This window comes from Triturus cristatus, chromosome 9, assembly GCF_964204655.1.
Source record: "Triturus cristatus chromosome 9, aTriCri1.1, whole genome shotgun sequence".
Taxonomy (NCBI): Eukaryota; Metazoa; Chordata; class Amphibia; order Caudata; family Salamandridae; genus Triturus; species Triturus cristatus.
In genome coordinates, this window is record NC_140592.1 from 783,085,342 (window position 1) to 783,108,449 (window position 23,108).

The 23,108-nt window shown below is 46.3% G+C and overlaps 1 protein-coding gene across 1 annotated transcript in view; it reads right to left on the minus strand.

The window, feature by feature from the left end:
- DHRS7 (dehydrogenase/reductase 7) overlaps window positions 1–23,108 on the minus strand; it is a 230,455-nt gene that overhangs the window by 173,905 nt on the left and 33,442 nt on the right. The window contains exons 2-3 of the mRNA XM_085626168.1: window positions 10,497–10,649; window positions 4,504–4,610 (exon numbers count right to left, since the gene is read on the minus strand). Of these exons, the coding sequence (XP_085482294.1) occupies window positions 4,504–4,610; window positions 10,497–10,649 (260 nt within the window). The remainder of the gene's footprint in view (window positions 1–4,503; window positions 4,611–10,496; window positions 10,650–23,108) is intronic.

Below are 23,108 nucleotides of genomic sequence, written 5' to 3' on the forward strand. Positions count from 1 at the left end.
GAAACCAAAGGCAAGCAAACACCTAAATAAGCCGCCTTGTCAGACTGTCTGCTTACCTGAAAGAAATGTAAATGTGCACAATGGGTCAATATGCAAATATAAAAGGGAGGTCAGAAGCCGGTATTGGCTTTGATTAGTGGAATCACTTGACACTCCCTGAGGACAGATGTATCCTTTTTGAGTGGTACTGGAAAGGAGCTACCAGCTGAGCAGTGAAGTGCATGCTTTTGAAAGGGGCGTAACACAGCAGGGGCCTGTGTTAGCCCCTAACTATTCTCCACTGCTTCAACCAGGATTCAATTTCGTGGCTGTCTGGTTACAGACACAGACCTCTGCACTGCATTAACTAAGATTTCATGAAGTACGATAGAGTATTTCTCACTGATTAACATAACTTGCATTTATTTTACATTTAAGCTGTGTGTTATTTTAGTTGTACATACCTGAAGATGGAAGACCGAAAATAGATACATAATATTTGTTTTTTAGATACGCCTTTAACTTCGCCCCCACGCTTACTCATCCCGCCCCATTGTGCACAGAATCACAGTTCTCTTACTTTTTAGGTCTCGCCTAGCGTTGCAGCGAGATTTATTGCTAACAAGGACTTTCAGAAGAGGGCTTTAAGCCCCGCCCCTCATTTCCATTGGCTGGCGTCACCGTTTATGCTAAACTGTGGCCTGCCATTGGAAATGAGGGTTTTTGGTCGACGCCCTTTCGTCTCCGATCCGGACTCGGTGGCTTGCTTTGCTGCAGTCGCAAAGCACTTTATCTTTACGGGGCCATGTATTTCTAATTAGAAACACATGGCCCCATAACGCATGGTCAGCGAGAAAACCAGGTAGAGCGCTACAAGGCTATTGACACGACAGGCACTATATACTAATACTCTCAGTAAAGAGCACGGTGGTGTACCATTCTAAGAGTCGAGGTACGGGTTCTCACTGTGCTGAAGTCCGTTCCTCCTATGGACACTGTAGTCAAATAAACTCAGTCTGTTGTAGAAGGAGCGTTTATCAAACTATGCCCAATAAAGCACCAAGAAGCGCCTGTACTCTTGTAACCCACTACAAATGGATTGCCAACCGGTGGGAGTCCACAACCTGTGCTCGCTGCGGCACCAGTATGGACGGATTTCTTAGCATAGTTTAAAATTGCAACAAAGGATTGAAACGTGGAGGTGTTTGTTTTTTTATTCAAGTTTAACATGTATCATAGATTTGAATGCAGTCATCCGGCCTGTATGTACACTGTGCATGAACAGGAGCCGCCGCCCGTGCAGATCTCTCCGGTTACCGGAAGTCCTGTTAATTGTGGGATTTGTATCCCTCGCCACTGAAACAAGCATTGAAAATGCAATAGGTCTCGCCTTTGATTAAGTTAAAGCCATTTGATTTGCTAATGGTATTGTATTCTAGCTTTGCATTATTTAGTATATATTTGTGATGTGCATATATTTGCTCTCCCCTCGCCCCTTTCGTCTGCCTCATGCTATTGTAATACTCACTATACGAAATTAACACATACTATTCTTCTATTTATTCACCTCCAAAATCTGAAACACTGCTTTTTTCCTGCCAAAGCTATGCTTTAAAGTACTACACATCTAACAAAACAATTCTAACTACATACAACTACAAAATATCACAAATATACACTAAATAATGCAAAGCTAGAATACAATACCATTAGCTAAGCAAATGGCTTTAACTTAATCAAAGGCGAGACCTATTGCATTTTCCAATGCTCTTCGATTGTTGAGCACCATCATATGTATGTTCACTACTTGAAATGAGCAAAATTTGAGAACAAAATGGTGAATGCTGGCTACTTGCGTCAGTGACCATCACAGTAAGAAAACAAGCATTTGCAATGCAAGAGGTCTTGCATTTGCAAGAATTTGAGCATTTGGTGTTGTAAATGTTTACTTGTGTGTTTTGGAGTGGATGTATGTGGTTTGCAGTGGAATTGTGGTATGTTGTGCAGTTGAATTATGTATTGTATGGTATTTAGTGTATAGGAATTATGTGGAGTGGGATTGTGTGCTATGGAGAGTAATTATGTGATATAGTATTTTGTGTTATGTAGTAGAGTTTAATTATGTGGCGGGCTGTTTAATTTTGTGGTGTGATGTGGAATTAGGTGGTGTGGATTGTATGTATGTGGTGTGTTATGTAATTGTGTTGTTGATTCAAATTATGTGGTCTCTTGTTGAATTTTGTGGTGTGTAATGGAAAGGTGTTGGCTTGATTGGTATGGCGTAGAACTGTGGGGTTGAGTGAAATTATGCGGATAGCAATTAGGTGGCATGCTGTGGAGTGTATATATGTGGATTGTTGCCATGTGGTATAGATTGGTTTTATGTGGTGTGTATTTATGTGGTAGTGATAATCTGGCTATGCGGGTTGATACACTCGCCTGTGCCATTGCATTTTAACCGCCATGTTTTAAAAGAACAACCACCACGGAAGGATCTGTACAAAACGGCTTTTGTTCGGATAGTATTCCAGACAAAGAAGCCTCATCCTAAAGCCCACCAATGTTTACTGTGAAATTTGCTTTATACAAATGCTCAGAGTACATGGGCTGTTATTGTGCGTGCATTAGCAATATGTACAATGACAGGCATGATTCAGAATTCTAAGGCCCTGGCAAATACAGATTAAACATGTGCAGATTTTAAAATAAGCATAGGAGTTTGGCTTTGAATTGTGAATGTTTACCCCACCTTTCTGTAGAACGACTTCAATGTAGTCCTCAGGCACTGTGTTCTATTTAAAGTAACGACAATGCAAATCTTGTAGCTGGATTAAAACTTTATTTAAAAAGGCGCCATAACACCCTTATGGGAGCTTGCACCTTCCAACAGCCTGTTCTTTGACCAATGGAAGGGGGCACTTTCCTTACAAACACCGGGCGAAAACATTGAAAAGAGGGATTTTTTCAGGGGGGGGGGGGGGCTTGGTGGAAAACTCTGGGCACACTGCAAAAACAGACAACGGGAGGAAGGGGGGGCTGGGGTGATGAGAAACAGATGTGGGACGAAGGGGTGGGGGTGCCAAGAAACAGAATATGGACAGAACAATAGGGGAATAAAGTGCAATGTAGCACAAACAATTGTGATGGAAAACGGGTGCGTGCGTCAGCAGAGTCACTGAGGACAGCCTCTTGCCCCCTCCATAGTGTTCTGCCAGGCATGGGCAAAAACAGATGACGGGTGGAGGGGTGAGGTCGGGGGTGTTTCTTTACCCACTGGAGTCAATGCAGATAAGAACACAACAGGCTAAAATGAACACAATAAAAGAGAAGATGAGAAAAGGAAAACACTGAAATAGGGGGATAAAGATAGATCCATGTGAAGACGAGCGCTGAAAATACCATGTACCAGCTCCAGAGTGTGGAGGGGAGTGAGGGAGGAGGGGGGGGGGGGGGGGGGGGGGCGGGGAGGACCATAAATGAGGTCAATAAGAAGACCCGAAGAATATGGAGCAGGAACGATGCACTGTTCTTTATCACACAGCAACACCTACACATTCACCTGAACAAGGAAAGCACGCAGCCCGTTTTACATACGGAAAGGAGGCAAAGTAAAGCTTTTTGTACCCAGTCTGCTGGAAAGAAGTCTTCTCTAAACACTATGCAGGCGAGCACTTGTGCTGCTGAAGGCTATTCATCAGCAGATGCGAGTCCTCAAGCAGGACTCCCTTGTCCTCCCTGCCACACCCATACTCGGATGGTGTCTCTGCGGACAGGAGAGGAGAGTATGCACTTTATGAATAATGTTGTTAAAGCAGCATTCAATGCGCTTTCTGAAGACACCAGGTTCACCGGATAGGAGTTTTTTCGTTAGTTTTTTTAAACAGACTAACAAGAAGGCTTGCAGTCTTGTTTTTTAATTACAAATGAAAATACTTTGTAAAAATGCATTTCATGTTGGTACATGGAATGCATTTTCACTAAGCTTTTTTTAGAAGGAGGAGGGCAGAAGGTAGCAGGAGGATCACACAACGATGTGGAACAATGGCAGGTTACCCACAGCCTGCAAGTCTTGGGTGAGATTAAGGGAGCTGGGGGTTGAGAAAAGCATTCAATGGCAAAGAGGGCAGGTGGAATGGGAGGGGGGAGGTCGAAGGAATAGTACCTGCATCAAAGTGGATGGCCACTAATAAAGGGGAATTCATCTGTAGTTGAGCAGTGCTCCTCATCGGCAAACAGAAGTGGTGTATCGAGTGCGAGAACCAATAGTAGGCTGCAAAGAAGAGCCCTGCTTGAGTGTACATGTGGTAAGTAGCAGGCGTGATTAAAGTCCTTTTAGTGAATACAGCATGTCCTGCAGACAGTACATGAGCATTGCCCGGCTCCACCTAAAAATGGAATGCCAATGTATTTAGACTATTAATAGAATTTATGTTAAGTGATTGAAAAAAAAAAAGCCCAATTAGTCTGCATATTTTCTGTTCTCACGGGCATGTTAAAAATGTTAGAAACTAAATTATCACTTACTCGACCAAAGTGGTGAAGAACTGTTGTGGCTGCAGATTCATGCGAGTGCCTTTTTACCAAATCAAGAGGTAAAACAAGGATTTCTTCGGTTTTTAACCCGCTAATTTCTAGAATGAAAACAACATTTTTTCCATTAGTAACAGATAAGTGCAGTTTCTTTAAAATAGTTTATGTAAAAATGTGTTTATCATGCCTGTTTTTGAAAGACTTAAAAATAACGTTTCAGTGTAAAATACATCTAAAAGCCATAACATGTACAATCCATCCAGACCATGCAGTCTTCAACTAGTCATAATTTGTAAATGCTCAGCTATAAATGTGGTGCTTTGTGCATGCTCACAGGAAACAACGGCACAGTAAAATAAAGTAATTTGCTCAATGTTACACTAGAGCGGTAACGCAGAGAAAAACAGAACGTGACCGTCTCAATGATCCTCAGTTGGCAACATAAGTAATCAACTGCAAGTCTTGAGTTTAAAGTAATACTAAGCAAAATCACCTTAATGTATTAAAGTAAATAATTACACTTCTAAACCACTTCAGAAGATTCTTCCCCAGACGAAAATAGCCACACCACAATTAGAATTAGGGTGCATCCAGTTCTCGGCTGTAGTTATGTGGATATAACAAGTTGTAAACATGGGCTGAGACAGACCATAAATAAACGGAGCACTGTGCTTACTTGCAGCCAATTACAGCTCAAGGACATTCAGTGTCGGATATCCTCGCAAAGATGGCACAATCCGAGGCTTTGAACTCCGAGTATAGGGTAGCAATTTAGAGAAAAACTAAAAGGGAGGGAAAGTAATGAGTTATTGAAAGTGAATGAGCACAACATGGTTGTGGACGAAAACCCTCACTCACCCGAGGGTGACACGCTTCATCATTGGGTTTCTCCAAACACACGAGGACCGCAAGGTACCTCGTGTGGGCTACAACTTAACCCAGAAGGGAAGGAGCAGGAGTAAAAAGCACATGTAAGTTCTACCAACTCAATGTGGTGAGGAGGGGCAGAGTGCTACAAATTAAATATAAAGTGTATTAAAAAACGACCTACCTGAGGCAACAACTTTATTCCTCCTTCCTAGGTGGTGGTGATTAAAATACAGGTGAGTGTAGGGTTATAGATATATACCCTATTCTATGATGAACATGTTTGCCAGTGTGACTCAATGTTCAAGGCATTCATCAGGATCAAGCACCAGTCACTCTACAATATCAGGTGTAAAATAAAATAATAATCTGTGATACTTCGGCCTCTAACTCTTGACCATCATTCCCATGTGTGAATCAATAAGATTGGTCAGGAGGCTCTGAAAAAACAACATTACATCCCAACTCAATAGCCTTTTAAAAGCTTTTAAATCATCTCATTTAGGAGTATAATTAATCAAAAACGTGCTTGCCTAAGTATAGTGCGTAATATAAACTCAACCTTCTACCGGATGTATAAACATGTCTGTTATTCTAGTAGAGGGTGAAAATATGAGCAGAATGGCAGGATTAGAAGCCTATTGCAGACACAAGATACTGGCTAGACTGTACAACGAATGGTATATGATCCTGTTCCTTACAAAGTATGAGGATTAAGGAAATGTAGAATAAAAAGTTGTAAATCTAAATGTTAAATCTGGACTCTTGAAGATGATTAAACCAATGTTTAAATGGCCATTTGATACTATTGTCTACATTTGTGCACTAACCTTGGTTGCCAGTAGGAGTATCTTATATAGGAAGTATACTCAAGGACACCTAAAAACAGCACAGGTATTACTACCCCCCAAAAAACCATAATAGTTATACCAGTCAACGTGCGATACTCTCTCAAAACTGGGTTAGGAGCGTATATAGCACGATAAACAGAAAAACGAAGAGAAATAAAAATTAAAAATTAGAGATTAGCGCGGCGGGCTCACCTATTAGGAATGAACGGTCGTTGCTTAAATCTCGGGAGGGAGAACCGCGCCGCTAAATCAATGTGAATAAATACCAGAAAAACAGGGGCGTGGCCATATCTAAAATGCTGGTTGTCTGCAATATGGCTTGAACCATTTCCTCATCAAATGCTAGGCCAGCTGTTAAAAGATAATCCCAGGAGCGATCAGACACCAAGGCCTTTTGTGATGAAACTCGCCAATTTAGCAATGAAGGAGAACTTTTTTTCTAATGAAGATCAGCTGTAATGGCAAGTGATGGGTACTTCAATGGGCAGTACCTGTGCCCCCAGTATGGCCAATCTCTTCATGCATTGGTTTGAAGTGACACACATCTACCCAATTGACAATCCCTTCCACAGCAAACTCTTGCTGTGGAAGCGTTATGTTGATGATATTCTAGTCATCTGGGAAGGTGACCATAATTCTCGCCTGGATTTTTCAAGATGGCTTGACACTCTCAACTCACATTTGAAATGTACTTGTGAAGCAAGTAATGAGACGTTACCTTTTCTTGATTTGAGATTATATCCGAAAGATGGCAAGATATTCACAGAATTATATCAGAAACCTATGGCATGCAACGCACTTAACTACACGAGTTTCCATCCCCGTGCCCTCCGCGATAACCTTCCCGTTGGACAGTTTTTGCGATTAAGGAGGAACTGCACAGATTTGAGTATGCATAACAAACATGCAACTACACTGAGAACATCTCCAAATTCGACACTACCCTACATGATTGATACAGAATGCGAAGAAGAGCTAAGAATAATAATCGTGAGGCATTGCTAGAGACATATGATAAGCCTCCCACCAATCGTTTGGTATGGGTCAGCACTGTCAGCCATCTTAACACCACTAACAAGAAAGCTATCAATTCCAATTGGCACATCTTGAATAAAGGCAAGAAAATGAATGAGAGGCTTCTCTTTGTACTAATATATTCCCAAGATTCCTGCTACGTTTAAAGGCACTCTCGGCCGAGAGTATTACAAGAAAGAAACCAACTACGTACTATTCATACTAGTTTACCGGTTCAGGGCCATTTTCCGTGTGGTTCATGTGTAGTTGGTCATTTGACCACACGGACGCTTCAACTTGACTTGGGCCTACAAAAACCCTGGGTTCTCAGTCACACCAATTGTAACTCTGAAGCGGTGATATATCTGATACAATACCCATGCAAGTTATACTATGTTGGTATGATTACCCGTAAGGTCAAGACTAGGATGATTGAACACAAGAGTTCAATCAAACGTAAAAAATCGAATACTAAACTCACCAGACATTTCCTAGATGTGGGACACACAGAAAGATCTGGGTGGTATTAGACAAACCCCATTACCATAATATGGGACCTCTTGAAACTGTTGTTCCACAGAGAACAAAGATGGGTCTTTAGATTGGATAGTCATCATAAAGGCCTTAATGAGGATATACCCTGGTGTGCTGTGGGCTCTAACACACAACAGGCGATACATCATGCGGACGCATGACGAGTCATCATACATATACACCTGCTAAGTAGCAATTCACCCCTTAGAAGTAGCAATACCAATTTTTGATTTGATATTGCATAAGGTAATAGAATTTGGATGATATCTGAACCTTAGATAATATTGTCCACACCCTTACCCGGCTTTGGGTAGAATCCTTTGTTCCTTTAAAATGGTATATAAAACATCAAGTAACATGGATCCTACGAGTTTGGTTGCTACTGATCTTAGCTACTAATATCAATGAAGGATTTGTATTATAGCTGATAACGTCCCTACATGTATATTTTTCCTGCAAGTATTATTGAGAATGAAATGCACACATAGATGGGCTGTTACGTATGACCCCAATATTTGCGGCATATTACTCGTGTGTTCAGGGCAGGATTGGTTTTATTCTGGCCGTGAACGGTCTACATTCTTTACTATAAATAAAATATTGCGATATATTCCTTACAGCTTATGAGCTTCCCTGGGCACTCGTGTGCTGATTTAATCAAGAATATATTGCTTTTTGCACACACATTTGAACAATACTCATATTGTAGAACGAAAGTTACAAGTTTTAAAAAGGGCCGATAAACAGGACCGCAATTGCGCGGCATGTTTATCATGAGTGCTTACCTTCGTCTCTATGGGAACGAGATGTGGCGCGCACGTGACATGGACGCAAGCGTTCTGCGTGCCACGCCCCCGTTTTCCCGGTATTTATTCACATTGATTTAGCGCCGCGGTCCTCCCGAGATTTAAGCAACGACCGTTCATTCATAATAAGTGAGCCCGCCACGCTAATCTCCAATTTGTAGTTTCTCTCTTTTCTGTTTTTCGTGCTAGATACACTCCTAACCAAGTTTTGACAGGGTGTTGAGAAAGGATAGCACGTTGACTGGTATAACTATTATGGTTTTTTGGGGGTAGTAATACATGTGCTGTTTTAGGTGTCCTTGAGTATACTTCCTATACAAGATACTCCTACTGGCAACCAAGGTTAGTGCACAAATGTAGACAATAGTATCAAATGGCCATTTAAACATTAGTTTAATCATCTACAAGAGTCCAGATTTAACATTTATATATACAACTTTTTATTCTACATTTCCTTTATCCTCATACTTTGTAAGGAACAGGATAATATACCATTCGTTGTACAGTCAAGCCAGTATATTGTTGTGGTGTTTGCAATAGGCTTCTAATCAGGCCGTTCTGCTCATATTTTCACCCTCTACTAGAATAACGGACAGGTTGATACATCTGGTAGAAGTTGGTTTATATTACGCACTATACTTAGGTAAGCACCTTTTTGATAAATTATACTCCTAAACTAGATGATTTAAAAGCTTTTGAAAGGCTATTGTTATGTTGGGATGTAATGTTATTGTTTTTCAGAGCCTCCTGACCGATCTTATTGATTCACACATGGGAATGATGGTCAAGAGTTAGAGGCCTAAGTATCACAGTTTAGTATTTTTATTTTACACCTGATATTGCAGAGTGACTGGTGCTTGATCCTGACGAATGCCTTGAACATTGAGTCACACTGGCAGAAACAGGTTTATCATAGAATAGGGTATATATATCTAACCCTACACTCACCTGTATTTTAATCACTACCACCTAGGAAGGAGGAATAAAGTTGTTGCCCCTAGGTAGATAGTTTAATACACTTTATATTTAATTTGTAGCACTCTGCCCCTCCTCACCACATTGAGTTGGTAGAACTTACACGTACTTTTTACTCCTGCTCCTTCCCTTCTGGGTTAAGTTGTAGGCCACACGAGGTACCACGCGGTCCTCGTGTGTTTGGAGAAACCCAATGATGAAGCATGTCACCCTCGGGTGAGTGAGGGTTTTCATCCACAACCATGTTGTGCTCATTCACTTTCAATAACTTTCATTACTTTGCCTCCCTTTAGATTTTCTCTCAATTGCTACCCTATACTCTGTGTGAGTTCAAGGATATGGAAGACATATAGGATAGATTTGTTCTTCCTTTGACCTTTTGTGTGAGATACACATAGGCTTGCCACAAACCGAAAGCCAATATCGCCCAAGAAGACACAATGAAGACTTCACCTGGCAGACCATCCAGCACGTGGCTGCACCAGGAGAGTGCGTAGGCAGCGAAGAGGGACATTCTTCCATTGCACAGGCTTTAGGCCACCGCTCATAAAATAGGAGGGGTAAAGTACAACTTTACCCATCTACGCTTAGCACGGTGGTGGGAATGTAAATGAAGCACCGACACGCCCAAGAACATAATAGGTACACAAGTGTGCGGAACAGCTGAGTGAGGTGTCTATCGGTCTGCTGACATCGGCAGCCCTCGTAAATGTGCCCACAAGGTTCTTGGGAGCCTATGCGTAACAAATTAGCAGGATCTGTTAAGTATACAATTGGGTGAAAGTCAATGGGTTTTATGCCAACACACACACCTAAGCTGCTATTTTACGCTTCTGACTTTGATAACATCAGGATTATATCTCAATAACTAAACCGTTGTACTAAGCAAAACAGCTATTTCCAAAACAAAATAATTTATATTTGGCGAACAGCTACTTACCGAGACACTTTTGTTTAACTCTTTGCAGTTCGTCCTCTCTTCTTGCTGACAGCACAAGTAACGCTCCGAGCTTTGCAAGCTGATAAGACATTTCTTCTCCGATTCCACTTGATGCTCCAGTTACCCAAACTACTTTCCCAGACAGATCTTTTCCTGAAAGAAGGAGAATTAAAAACACAATAATAAATAGTCATAGATCCACAAACATTTAAATGCTCAACTAACCGAAGAACCTACACGTACAATCAAGAAAGTATGGCCATCTGGCAGCTCTAGATATTTCATCAACCACTGTCCCACTTCATACTATTTTATTCTGGAGAATTTTAGACCAAATAAGTCGGGGTATCTCACAATTTGGTTTAGGGTGCATGTAGCCACCTGCTTTGCATACAGGTGGAGACTTAAAGCTTGCTAAGGTGGTGGCAGTAGTTAACTTCTGAATACTATATTAATATCCTTTCAGATGAGGGTTTTGAGAGAAAGAAATGTATGAAAAAAAACTCATCCTCTTTGTGCTGAGGTAGACTTAGTCAGCGCTTTTAGGGCCTGGTTTAGAGTTTAGCAGACCGATTCCTCGGTTACAAAGGCCATGGGTATCCCATCCTCCTTATTAAAAGTATAATATATCTGAAGGCACTTGTAATAAGGTGGACAGAATAGCAGTCACGTTTCTGATGGGGTAATCCACCCTACAAACTCTAAATTAGGCTCCAAGTGTACTGGTCCTTTCTAGGCCAATGTAGATGGAAGCACCACTTCTTAAGTCACTTAGTTACAGGTTGGGTGAGAAATTTGAGCTGGAAGAAACTTCAGGATTTATCTTTATTAAGTGCTATCCTAACCATTCTTATTTTGTACATTTTCTCTGAGAACATCTAGGACGCATTTAAGAAACCTAGCAGACCCCCATCTTGTTTAGATCATGTGTCTGCACCACAAAGTATATAATCACAGGACAGGGTTAACATTAGAAATCGGAAATAGGTATTTTGCAGAGCTCGACTTTCCTGTGCTGTGATAATTATTAGAGAGGACGCCTACAGTGTTCAGGTGTCAAGACTTGCAGCTGTGTTTGAAGGTTGAATCCATGATGGAAAGAATATTATTTCTTTCTCGTTAGAATTATCAACTGTGCCAGGATGAGCTATCAATGGATGGTTGTTGTTTTTCTGTATATGCTGCCTGGAAATGTCCATTGCTTCGGGAGGGTATATCTGCCCATGCTTTGTGATGAACTATTAGTCATACGGTAACCAAGGCTAGCTTATGATGTTTTTTCAACTGGGATAAAACCCTTTGTTCTCAAAAGAATCCCCCGCCTAAGAGTTTTTATTGAAACGTTCAGACATACCTCGACCCAGGAGGTAGGTGGATTGTGCATGTAGAATCTTAGAAATTGCATCAATCTAATTTCTGTAAAAGACGAAGAGCTGGGGGAAAAACATAAGGATTCTTTCTGGACACTTTCACTAGAAGAGGAAATTTCAGCACCAGAGCTACTACTAAAGGATAAAACATTGTCAGGTAGAGCGCTGCAGCAAAGTGGAAAAACAATCCTATATCAACCCTGACACAATCAAATACTAGGCCACTTTTTACATTTCTCGGTGGTGCTAAAAGCCACGCTTAGTTTACAGTCTGAACCCACTCCCCCCCCCCCCCCCCCCCGCCCCGGACAAATTACACCCATGTTCTGTGTAGTACTCAACCAAGGGTTGGGTTGCAAGCTAAAATAACAGAATAGAGGACTTCTGATTTGGTTATTGCTGGACCAGGTAGCATAAAGCTTTTCTGATGGCTCAGTTACTTTGCGAGGCATTCTGGAAGCCAACTCCAAGTGGCACAAATGTTTTCATAAGAAAATCTTTTACTTCAACTCTAACTGGCTTTGGAAATTCTGGTGTTTAAGAACTTATCTATCAGAAGGACCAACTGTCACCTCTAGGTTATGGACATATCCATGCTACTGGCCAACCTAGACACATTGAAGTAGCCACCAAAAGTGTGTACTGAGGCCAAACTCCAATGAACCAGCTTTCACAGACATTCCTCTCTGATTGGTCTGTCCATGCATTGTGGACCATGTAGTTGTATATTTCAGTTATACTTTTAAATCACAACTGAAGATTACAATTACCTGGAGTAGCAAAACCCAATGCATTTTGGTGTATGTAATTATTACTCTGGTAAACGACTCCCCATATTTAGTTTCAGAGTAACTCTTAAGTAGTATTTCGAACTCTTTGGACTTTCTCACTAGAGAAATGAGGTAATGCCAGTTTGTAAGCAGAGAAATATCCACGCAGAATAATGCTTCTGTGATAGCTTGAATAACAATCGGTGCTACTGAGCTTCAAATCACTTTCATTATTCTAAAGATAAAGAAAAAAACCTTCTCATAACAAAACTTTATTAGAAGGTCAGAAGAAAATCAGGAAAAGTTTGGTGTGAGGTAGTGCTACAGCTGGAGAGCCTTCCAGTGTTATCTGTAAAGCTTGTGTCCACACCAGTCACTTGAGTAGCGCAATCACACTTGCTACTCCACTGCAGCAAATTCTCCGATAGAAATTCTAGAGAATAATTCTGCTCATTTCTCCTCTATGGTTACGTTCATATGTACTTTCGTCAAATTGGCAAATGTTATTTTTCTGAGGCAAAAGAAACTTAACAGTAAATCACAAAACATTTCAAGCACCGACCACCAAGCAGCATGGAACCCTCCTTTTGCGCTGCCACTTAAGGTACATTTCTAGGGGAAATAATTCAACCTGGTCCACAGCCTACATTTTGTCAGTGATTTCACACTGCTTAAACAATAGTTCATAACGTTTTGGTCTCGCTAGCATCCACAACACATTTTCATCCTCTGGTGTCACGCTTTACCTATTATAAGGATATTAGTCTCAGTTAAATTAATCTTGTTTTTAAATGCTTCATGGGGAGTATATTTTTATATTTTAATCTGAATACCTGGACTTTACTAATTTCATTTCCTAAGTATTTGAATTGCAATGTTACATTAGCTAACAGACAACCTCATTTGGGAAGAAAATCTTATGCTTCGCCTACTTCCAATTTTTGATCACAAATGTATTTTTCCTCACATTTTGATAACCGGTGTACACGTTATTTTGGCAAACGTATCCAGGTCCTCACCTGTCCTCCCTCTGACCAAAGGTCACAAAAATCATCATAGCAAAGTTCACTTGTAGGCGACGCCCACATACTTAACTTACCTCTGTTCAATGTGTTTGCCATTCTGAACATTAAATAAAAACCATTGCGAAAGAGCACTTTATCACTTACCAAAAATTGTTAAGAGGTACAAAACTGTACACCTCAAAAACTGAATGGTAAGATTTCTCTCAAGGCTTCACGAGAATTTCACGTATTGTACATAGGATGAAGAATAGAGGTGAACAAAAAATAACCGTTCTGTAGGCCACATCACCAGCCCCTGATCATAGATAGTAAGCATTGGCAAAGCCATATTGTTTGGCTAGTTTTCGGGTTATGAGTTCTTTGATACATTGCAGGGGTCTTAAAGTGCGGTAAAATAGGTTTTGATCCACTAACTGAACTTGCAGGCGCACTCGCATGCATACAGATTATACCCAGATGTGTGCATGCATGCAGAGTTAGACAACACACATATGGGCACATGCTGACCACAGGTGGATGTTGGATAGCAGCATAGTTTGATTCATGGCTTTCCCACTACCCCTATTTCCCCTCTTGGTCCTGCAATCCCGCACATAGTCGGCAGCTCCAGGTTAGGCACGATCTATAGCCCCATCTGGAGGATCCAGTGCATAAGTGTCCCTGTGAGACCTCACTTCAAGCCTCCTCAATAGATAACGGGTTAACAAATCACCCTCAACCCTCCCCCCACCCCTCCCAACTTCCCCCCCCACCCGTCAGACATGTCACTCCATCCGCTATCTCCCAGTATTAAGAATGAGTCACGCTGATTGGACCACTGGTATCACAATGTCAGAGGACAAATGGACGGGAGCTACCACTCATTACCCACTGCCCTCCAGCCCTACCACCCGCTCTATAAGGGCGATGCAGCCATGCATGTGCGCTAGTGTTGTCGTGAAGGGGGATCAGTCAGTGTCGTCCGTCGGGTTCTTAAGTAAGTCCACCATCGCCACCCATGCTCTGGCTGCAGTCAACATTTTGTCATTATTGGCTCTCTGGGCCATTTGTAGTCTGAGAGTCCCCTTGCAGTCGGCCCATTTTATCAATTCTCGCAGCCAGCGCGCAGCATTAGGCGCCGTGATCGCTTTCCAATGACTGGTGATTTCTCGTTTAGCAAGGACAAGCCCCAAGTCTATGAATTTACTGGTAACTTTGCTACGGGCAGTGTGGGGAAACCAGTGAATTAAGCAAAAACCCGGGGTCTGATCAATGCTCCTCTCCGTTATTTCGCCCAGTTTAGCCGTTACCTCCCCCCCAATACTCATGCAGCAATGGACACTCCTAAAGCATATGTAAAAATGTAGCATTCTCTAATTTACAACGGGGACAGGCAGTTTGGGACCCGAATAATTCATTGATTTTGTGCGGGGTGAGATACGCCCTGTGGAAGACATAAAATTGTATCAGCTGAAATCTCGCATTTCTACGCCTGCTCCATCATTTCCTCCCACGGTCTTTCCTCTATAGGTATCCCAAGGGCCACTTCTCACTTGATACGTAGCCTCTCCAAAGGGGACCTAATCTCCTGAGTAAGACGCCTGTATAGGCAGGTTACCGCTTTAATAGTCCCTGCTGCATATACCACATATTGGCAGGGGAGAACGGTCGGGGGTTCCGCCATCCCCCTCTTCCAGTGCTTCCGGAGAGCTGTCATCAAGGCAGCATGTAAAAGAAAGTCATGGCGGGCAGTTCGTACCTTTTGAAGAGGTCCTGGTAAGGTAAAAGCACGACATCCTCATAGTGGTCCCAAATAGTGGAGACCCCCACTTCTTCCCAACCTTGCAGTCGCTGCCAATCCCCCCCCCCCCCCCCCCCCCATGTGGCAGAGCCTCGCAGACCCTCAGCGGTATCTACGGGGTGTACGGGGGTCCCATCTTGGCTCTTCTGTTTGCCTGATTCCAGCACTGCCGTACCACCCACAGCTCCCTCGGGATCTCCCGCATTGGAAGCCGGAGAAGTGTCCGAGAGAGCTGGCGCAGGTCCGGGCTCATGCCCCCGTGGTCCTCCCCCCAGGCGTAATCTCCTGGCCATCCACTTTGTAAACCATTGAAAATTGGCTGCATGGTAATAGGGGCTGCGAATCCAGCCTCCCGCCTGGGGCGCTGCATGGTAGGAAGCGCCACTCTGCGCCTCCCAGACCCCCATAAAAATCCCGTAGTCATAGTGTTGAGCTGGGTGAAATATTTTTGCTGTATCCATAGGGGAAGGGAGCCAAAGTAATACAGAAGGCGTGGCAAGGTGACCATCTTTAACAACGCCACCCTCCCCGCTACGAGAGTGGATGGGTCCCCCAGAATTCGAAGTTGCTCCTAGTGGTTCGTAACGCCCTTCCGATATTCCCGTCCAGCAGGTCAGAGGGTTCATGATAGATCCGGGCTCCTAGGTAAGTCAGGCAGCTGCTTCCCCACCTCACGTCTGGCGCACCTGGAGGTGCCCCTCTACCACCCCGAATAGGGAAAAGGCACGTCTTATTCCAGTTGACTGAGGCCTGCCACCCGACCCAGTCCAGCCTACAGTTCTCGGGCCACCCGCAGCTCCTCAGCAGCATTGGCAAGGAACATTAGGAGATCGTCTGCGTACAGAGCGATGCAATGGCACTAACCCACCCCGTCCAATCCCTTGTAAAATCGTCCCAATCGTGCATGCACCGCTAGCGGCTCCATTGCCAGCGCCAACAGGAGGGGAGACAACGGACATCCTAGTCTCATCCCCTGCCCACGCTGCAGGCCTCCGAAATCAATCCCCCCCATGCAGACCCTGGCAGTCTAGAGGTAGTATAATATCCTCGTCCAGTCCACAAATCTCTCGCCCAGACCGAAAGCCCGGAGAACTCGAAACAAATACGGCCACTCCAAACTAATCGAATGCCTTCTCAATGTCAATCGATACACGCCTCTTCCCCGAAATGTGCTGAATTGTGAAGCAACTGACATAATCGACAGACATTCATGGCCGTGTTCCGGGAAGGAATAAACCCGGCCTGATCCACATGCACCAGTGTTGTCATGTGGGTCAGGAGACGGACGGCTAGAATGTTGCTCAATATCTTGGAATCAAGGTTAAGCATTGCGAGGGGGCGATAAGCAGCGCGATCCCACGCCAGTTTGTCTGGCTTGAGAAGTGGTACGATAATTGCTTCTCTGGTTGCACGAGGCAAGCAGCCTTCCTGCCGCGACTTGTTGTAGAGGGCTAACAGATGGGGGGGTCAACTGATCCACAAATGTGGCGTAAAACTATGGGGAGCCTGTCTGAGCCGGGGGTTTTATTCCTGGCCATACGCTTTATTGCTCCCCGGACCTCCTCCAGTTCCACATCTCGACCCAGTTTCTCCGCGTCTCCCACCTCAACCTGAGGGAGTTCAATATCCAGGAAATCCTCCTCCTCCAACACCTGGGGGTGTAGCAGGCTTTGATAGAGTGTGGTGTAGTATTCCAGAAACTGGCCATTAATAGCCTGCTGCCCATAATGCACTGCCCCATCTCCATCCCGCAGTTCTAAGATTGGAGTTCCCCTTCGCGCTGGGTTGGCCAGCCACGCCAGTAGTGTCCCAGATTTGTCTCTCAGCGTGCGCCTGCACCGCGTACGCCCTATAATCAAAACATCTCAGGCGTTCTACTTGGATCGCCAATCCTTCCCTGGCCGTCGTGGGCCCCTCCTGTCCATCCACCCATTCAGGTCTTTCCCTATCTCGGAGCTGTTCTGCCCTCTGAACCTCTTGCAGCAGGGTTCTGCGCACCCCAACCGCTTCTCCTATACAGTGACCTCTTATCACTACTTTAAAAGCATCCCACTCATTATGAATGCTAGTGGTCGTGTTAGTGTTGGTCTGGAAATACTCCGATAGCAGTGCCTATTGTGGTTCGAAAGACCTGGTCTTCCAACATCTCCGGTCTGAGGCGCCAACTGGGAATAGTGGACCTAACTCGCAGCCAATTCAGGGACACCAGCAGGAGATAATGATCTGATATTGTCCTGGCTAAATATTCACTCCGGGTGATGCCTCCATGCACATCTGGGGAACAGAGAATAGTCCAGCCTAACATGTAGCTCATGTAAATAAGAAATAAGAAGAGTCCCGTTCCCCTGGGTGATGAGCTCTCCAATTGTCTATCAGCTCCCAGTGCCGCTGCCAGTCCCGTCGAGCTTCTGCTGTTCTATGCGTGGGGGCGTCGGGGAGGATGGGACTGGTCCAGGGTCACTTCAGTGACGCAGGTAAAGTCCCCCCTCCCCCCCCCCCCCCCAACAGCACAGAGCAAGTCAGGACCAGCACCAGCTTCTGAGATAGCTGTGCAAAGTAAGCCGGCAGATCTACATTAGGGGCGTATATACTTGCCAGAGTAACATCCCGGCCATCCAGGCACCCCACCACTACCACAAATCGCCCCTCAGGGTCTATTATCTGTCGTACACATTGAAAGGGAACCCCCGCATGCACCCACACCAGGGTCCCTCGCGCAAAGGTAGAGTACGTAGTGTGAAACACCTGACCCCCCCCCCCCCCCCCCTCCATCGGCGCTGTGTAGTGCAGCCCCTTCGGTCTTAGTCAAGTGAGTTTCTTGAAGTAAGGCTATTTGAACTCCTCTTCTCCGTCAGGTAGGCATGTATTTTGTGCCATCTGTTCATCGTATGCATCCCCCTAACATTCCAGGTCATAATTTTTATGCCTACGGAGGTACCCATAATCCTGACTCACATACTGACAGCAGTGATTCCCCTGAGTGATATGTCTGACCCCAACCCTCGTATCCCAAACAATAAACCCTACCCAACTCCCACATCCCAGGACAGGCACACAAAAACAGGTCCCCATCCAAACTACGGCAGTCATACTTGAAACTAAGAAAAGGTGGAGGTACGTGTCCCACTCCCGATGTCCCCAGAACTCCCGACTCCCCTCGCCATCCCTAGGTCATGCAGCCAGGCCCCACTGTATAGCCAAGCCCCTCCATCAGATAACAGTTAGGACACAGGGACCAGGGCCAATAGGGGGCAGCTCACCGGGTTCTCTCCAAGGAACCGGCAGACCAACTAACCAAACACCTCCTCTGCTGCCTGCAGAGTGACATCCGGAAGTTCAGCATCAGAGAGCTCCTGGACACTACTCGCCCTCGAGCTCAGTCCTGTCCCTCTCGCGGTCCATCTCCGTGCCAGTCGGACTGCCATTTCCACAGCTAATGGCCGCCACTGCCAAAACCGCCCTCTCTCGTTCCCGCCGGCGGCCAGCAGGAGAAAGGGACCTCCGTGGGGGTGAAACGGGATACAACTGCGGCTGGGGCGAATTCAGGTGTGGCGAGCGCGGCCCAACATCGCCTCGGGTGTCCAGCCAGTCCCAAGCAGCTTGCGGGGTGAGGAAAAAGTGAGTCTTTGCCCCAGAGGTTACTCTAAGGCGGGCCGGGAACAGCATTGCATAGGGAAGATGAAGTTGCCGCAGTTTCCGTTTAACAGCCAGGAAGGAGGATCTCTGACCCTACACCTCCCTAGTATAATCCAGGAATATCATCACCTTGCTGTTCCCAATCTGTAGGTTCTGTTTCTCGTGGGCCCTCTGTCGAAGAGAGTCCCGATCCCGGTAATGCAGCAGCCGCACCACAAGTGGACGGGGTGGGGCTCCAGGTCTAGGTGGGCGAGCCGGGACCCTGTGAGCACGTTCCAGTGCATAGAAGGGGGAAGAGACCCTCCGGAGCCACCTCAGCTTTCAGCCAGGTTTCCAGATACTGAACCGCATCAGCCCCTTCCTCCCGTTCCGGAGCACCTACTATGCGGAGGTTGTTCCTTCTTGAGCGCCCCTCGCTGTCCTCAGCTCTCATCTCTAGGACCTTAACCCTGTGTACCACTTCTTTCAGTGAGCTTTGCAGGATAGTGACAGCATCTGGGATGTCCTTCATGGTAGTCTCGTTGGTCACTACCCTCTCTTTAAGTTCCCGGTGGTTGTCTTTCAAGAGGGTGAGATCCGACCCAATGGTGTCCATCCTCGCCTCCAACGCTTCCCGTGAGGATATGATGGCCTGCATGATGTCACCCAATGAGGGGTCTCTGAGTTGCCCTCCGCCATGCCCCCCGGCTGTACCGCCCTCGTCGTCTGTGTGTTGTTCCGGTTCGGTCGGCTGCAGCACCTCATATCTCCTGCTCCTGGACACTCTCCCCATTTTCCAAGCTATTGTTGGAAGTACAGTGATGCGTGTGTAAAGTCCGAGGGCCCCACCTTTACTGGTCCAAGTACGAAGCAGCCGTCCTCCAGTGGGCGCGGTGGCACCTCAGCCCACGCGCTATTTGTCTGACAGCACGTGGGCCGAACAACTCCAGTCCACAGTCGCCCCAGCTCCCTCAGTAGCGTGACAGGCGGTCCAACTAGGAAAAGGGATTGGGGGGGGGGGGGGGGGGGGTGCAGTGCAGGAAATAGGAAGACCCGCAGCGCTATCACTTTGGCCCTCCGGCTTAGCAGGCTCTGGGCCCGAGACCCCCCCCCCCCCTGGTGCTGCGATGACACCCGCAGTGACCGTCACTACAAGGCGGTCCGTCACGGTGCACCTCCAGTGCCAGTACAGCTGTGCTGTGAGCAGTGACTTTGTTCGGTCCTCCCCCATGCTCTCCCTCAGCCCCGCTCTCTTGTCACGTCTCTGTGCCACTCAGCATGGGCAAGTGAGGCGCCCGCCAGCACTCACCAGGGGTAGCATGTGCGCTTCGCTCACCAAATCCCGGAATCGCAGGCTACTTCAGGTGTCTCCAGCCGCGGTCCACTAGCGCCTCCGTCTCTCTCCCTCCTGACTGCACCACAAGGTCTCCGAGAGTCTAGGGCAGTTGTGGCAATCTCCAGCCCCTCCAGGCGCTGCAGATGTCTGCGGGCCACGGCAGCCCCAGACGCGCGAACCTCAGAGGTTCTGGCCACAGGAACTTATTCTTCCGCCCCAAGACCAGTGTAGTCGGGTGTCGCCACAATCTGCCGCCTCAGCCGGATAGAGCGCCAATCTGTGCCGGCGGGCACCGTGTGCAGGAGAGGCGGCCGGATGCGAGCAGTTTCACTTCGGGATAGGCAGTGTCCCTCCGTCCGCCATCTTAGGGTCAGGCAGCCTCGGCCAGTCAACCCACAGAGGCGAGTCAGTCTTCACCGCCCCGCGGCCTCACCGTCCAGAGGGTTCCCAGGGAGGATCCTACCTCCGGGCAGCCGGGGCACGACAGCCAGCAGTCGAGCCAGGGGCACCCAAAATCCCTAACGGCTGGCATCTCCTCCTCCGACCACAGCCGCCATTTTAGGTCCCGCTTCAGCGAGGATCGACTCGCAGAGAGAACTACATTTTCTCCCGTTACCAGCGCTTCTCACGGCTCAAAAGTTCAGCCAGGAGAGCACCCGGTATTCCGCTCCAGTTTGCAGTATCGGGGGCCTCCGTATCCCGTCAGGATGATCTACGGCGGAGGGCAGCCGCGGAGGAGCTCCAATGTCCGCTGCTGCTTACATCGGCGCCAAGCCACGCCCCCCCAAGGTCCTTGCCTACTTGACGTGACACGAGGTAGATAGTGCGCTGCTGCAGGAGACGCACCTTTCTCTCAATAGCCCCATGCTTCGCAGCTGGGGATTGCAAGGTCACATACACGCAGCAGGTTTTACCACACATGCGCGAGGAGTGCTTACATGGGTGAACCCCAAGGTCACCCTTAAACTCGAACCAATAGACACTGACGGGGATGAGCGATATGTAATATCCAGGTGCCGGGGAAAGGGAATGGACGTGCTCATAATTAAGATATACAGCCCCAATTAGGATAATCCCAACTTTTATGCTGCATTGTCTGAAAGGTACGTCATTGCGGTGAAGGGCACCAACTCTGGGGTGGCGACCTCAACTTAGTTTTTAACCCACACCAGGATAGGCCGGAGAGACATGTCACGGCAGCAGCTCGGACTGTGACGGATATAATGGTACAGATAGACTTGCATGCTGTGTGGAGGCAGAGATTCCCAGACAAAGGGGGATATACACATTACTCAGCGTATCATGATTTGCATACATGCATAGACGATTGGTTAGCAACCGGGCAGCTGTACAAGTGTACTCGGTCCTGCGAGGCACTTACCCGTACGCTCTCAGGCCATTCCCCGATACTATTAGTTTTAGACGTGCCCCAGAAGTCTATCCCCCTCCTTTACTTGGCTGTTCCCACCGTACTCTCTGCTAGATGCGGTGTTTAAAGAGGAGCTAGCTGAAGCGATCGAAACGTTCTTTGTTGCAAATGTGTGTTCGGTGGGCAGCTTCCAGGTGGTTTGGGAGGCGTTCAAAGTCTATATCCGCGGAGTAACTAGGACTAAACACGCCGGTGTCTTTAGGGCGATACGTCGGAGACTTACAGATCTGGAAACGACCTTCGCTAATCTGGAGGCATGCCTCCAAATTAGAGCGGATGATGAAGTAATAAAGGAATTCATAGCCCAGTTAGAAGAATATCACGATACTGCAGACGTGGAAATAAAACATCTTGGTAAATACGCCACAGCTCGCACCCACGGAGAAGGCGAACGGCCGGGCGCGGTACTAGCCCAGTTACTAAAAAAACAACGAGAAAAAACGGTAGTCGCTGAAATCAAGTCGGCTGAGGGAGATACACTTACTAAAGAGACAGCCATAGCAGGGAGGTTTAGGAAATATTACTCACAGCTCTACTCTACTTTTAGTGGGAGGTACTGACAAGGACATTTTAGACTATTTAACTCATTAAGTTGCCATGGTTAACGAACACGCATTGTGAATTCCTGATTCGACCCCTAGAAAGGGAAGAAATCACTATGGCATTATCAAGCATGAAACCGGGTAGCGCACCAGGTATAGATGGTCTGACTGTCGCTTTCTACAAGGCATATTTGGACCTGCTACTGCCGCACTTAGCCACTCTTTGAGGACATGTGTGTGTCGGGCACTATGCCACCTTCGATGAGAGAAGCGATCATTGTAGCCATCCTGAAACCTGGTAAGTCCCCTGAGGAGTGCGCATCCTATCATCCGCTTGCCTTGCTTAATGTTGACATGAAAATCTTCGCAAAGATCCTGGCGAACAGGCTGGTCCCTTTGGTCCCGACACTTGTTGCCCCGGAACAGGTGGGGTTTGTTTCGGGTCGAAACCTTACTTATAATCTGCGAACAGTGTTTGATGCGATTCAGCACACTAAGCAGAGTATTCAAGCGGCAGCAGTATTTCTCGACAAGGAGAATGCCTTTGACTGTTGAATGGCCCTTTGACAGGTGTTGACAAGGATGGGACTGGGGAAAGTCTTACTGCAGCTTATAGGTTTATTGTACAGTGCGCCCACAGCCAGGATCAAAATCGGTAATCTGGTGACTGAAGCTATACATATTACTAGAGGAGAAGGCGATAGGGCTGCCCGCTGTTGCAGATACTATATGCTTTGGTGGCAGA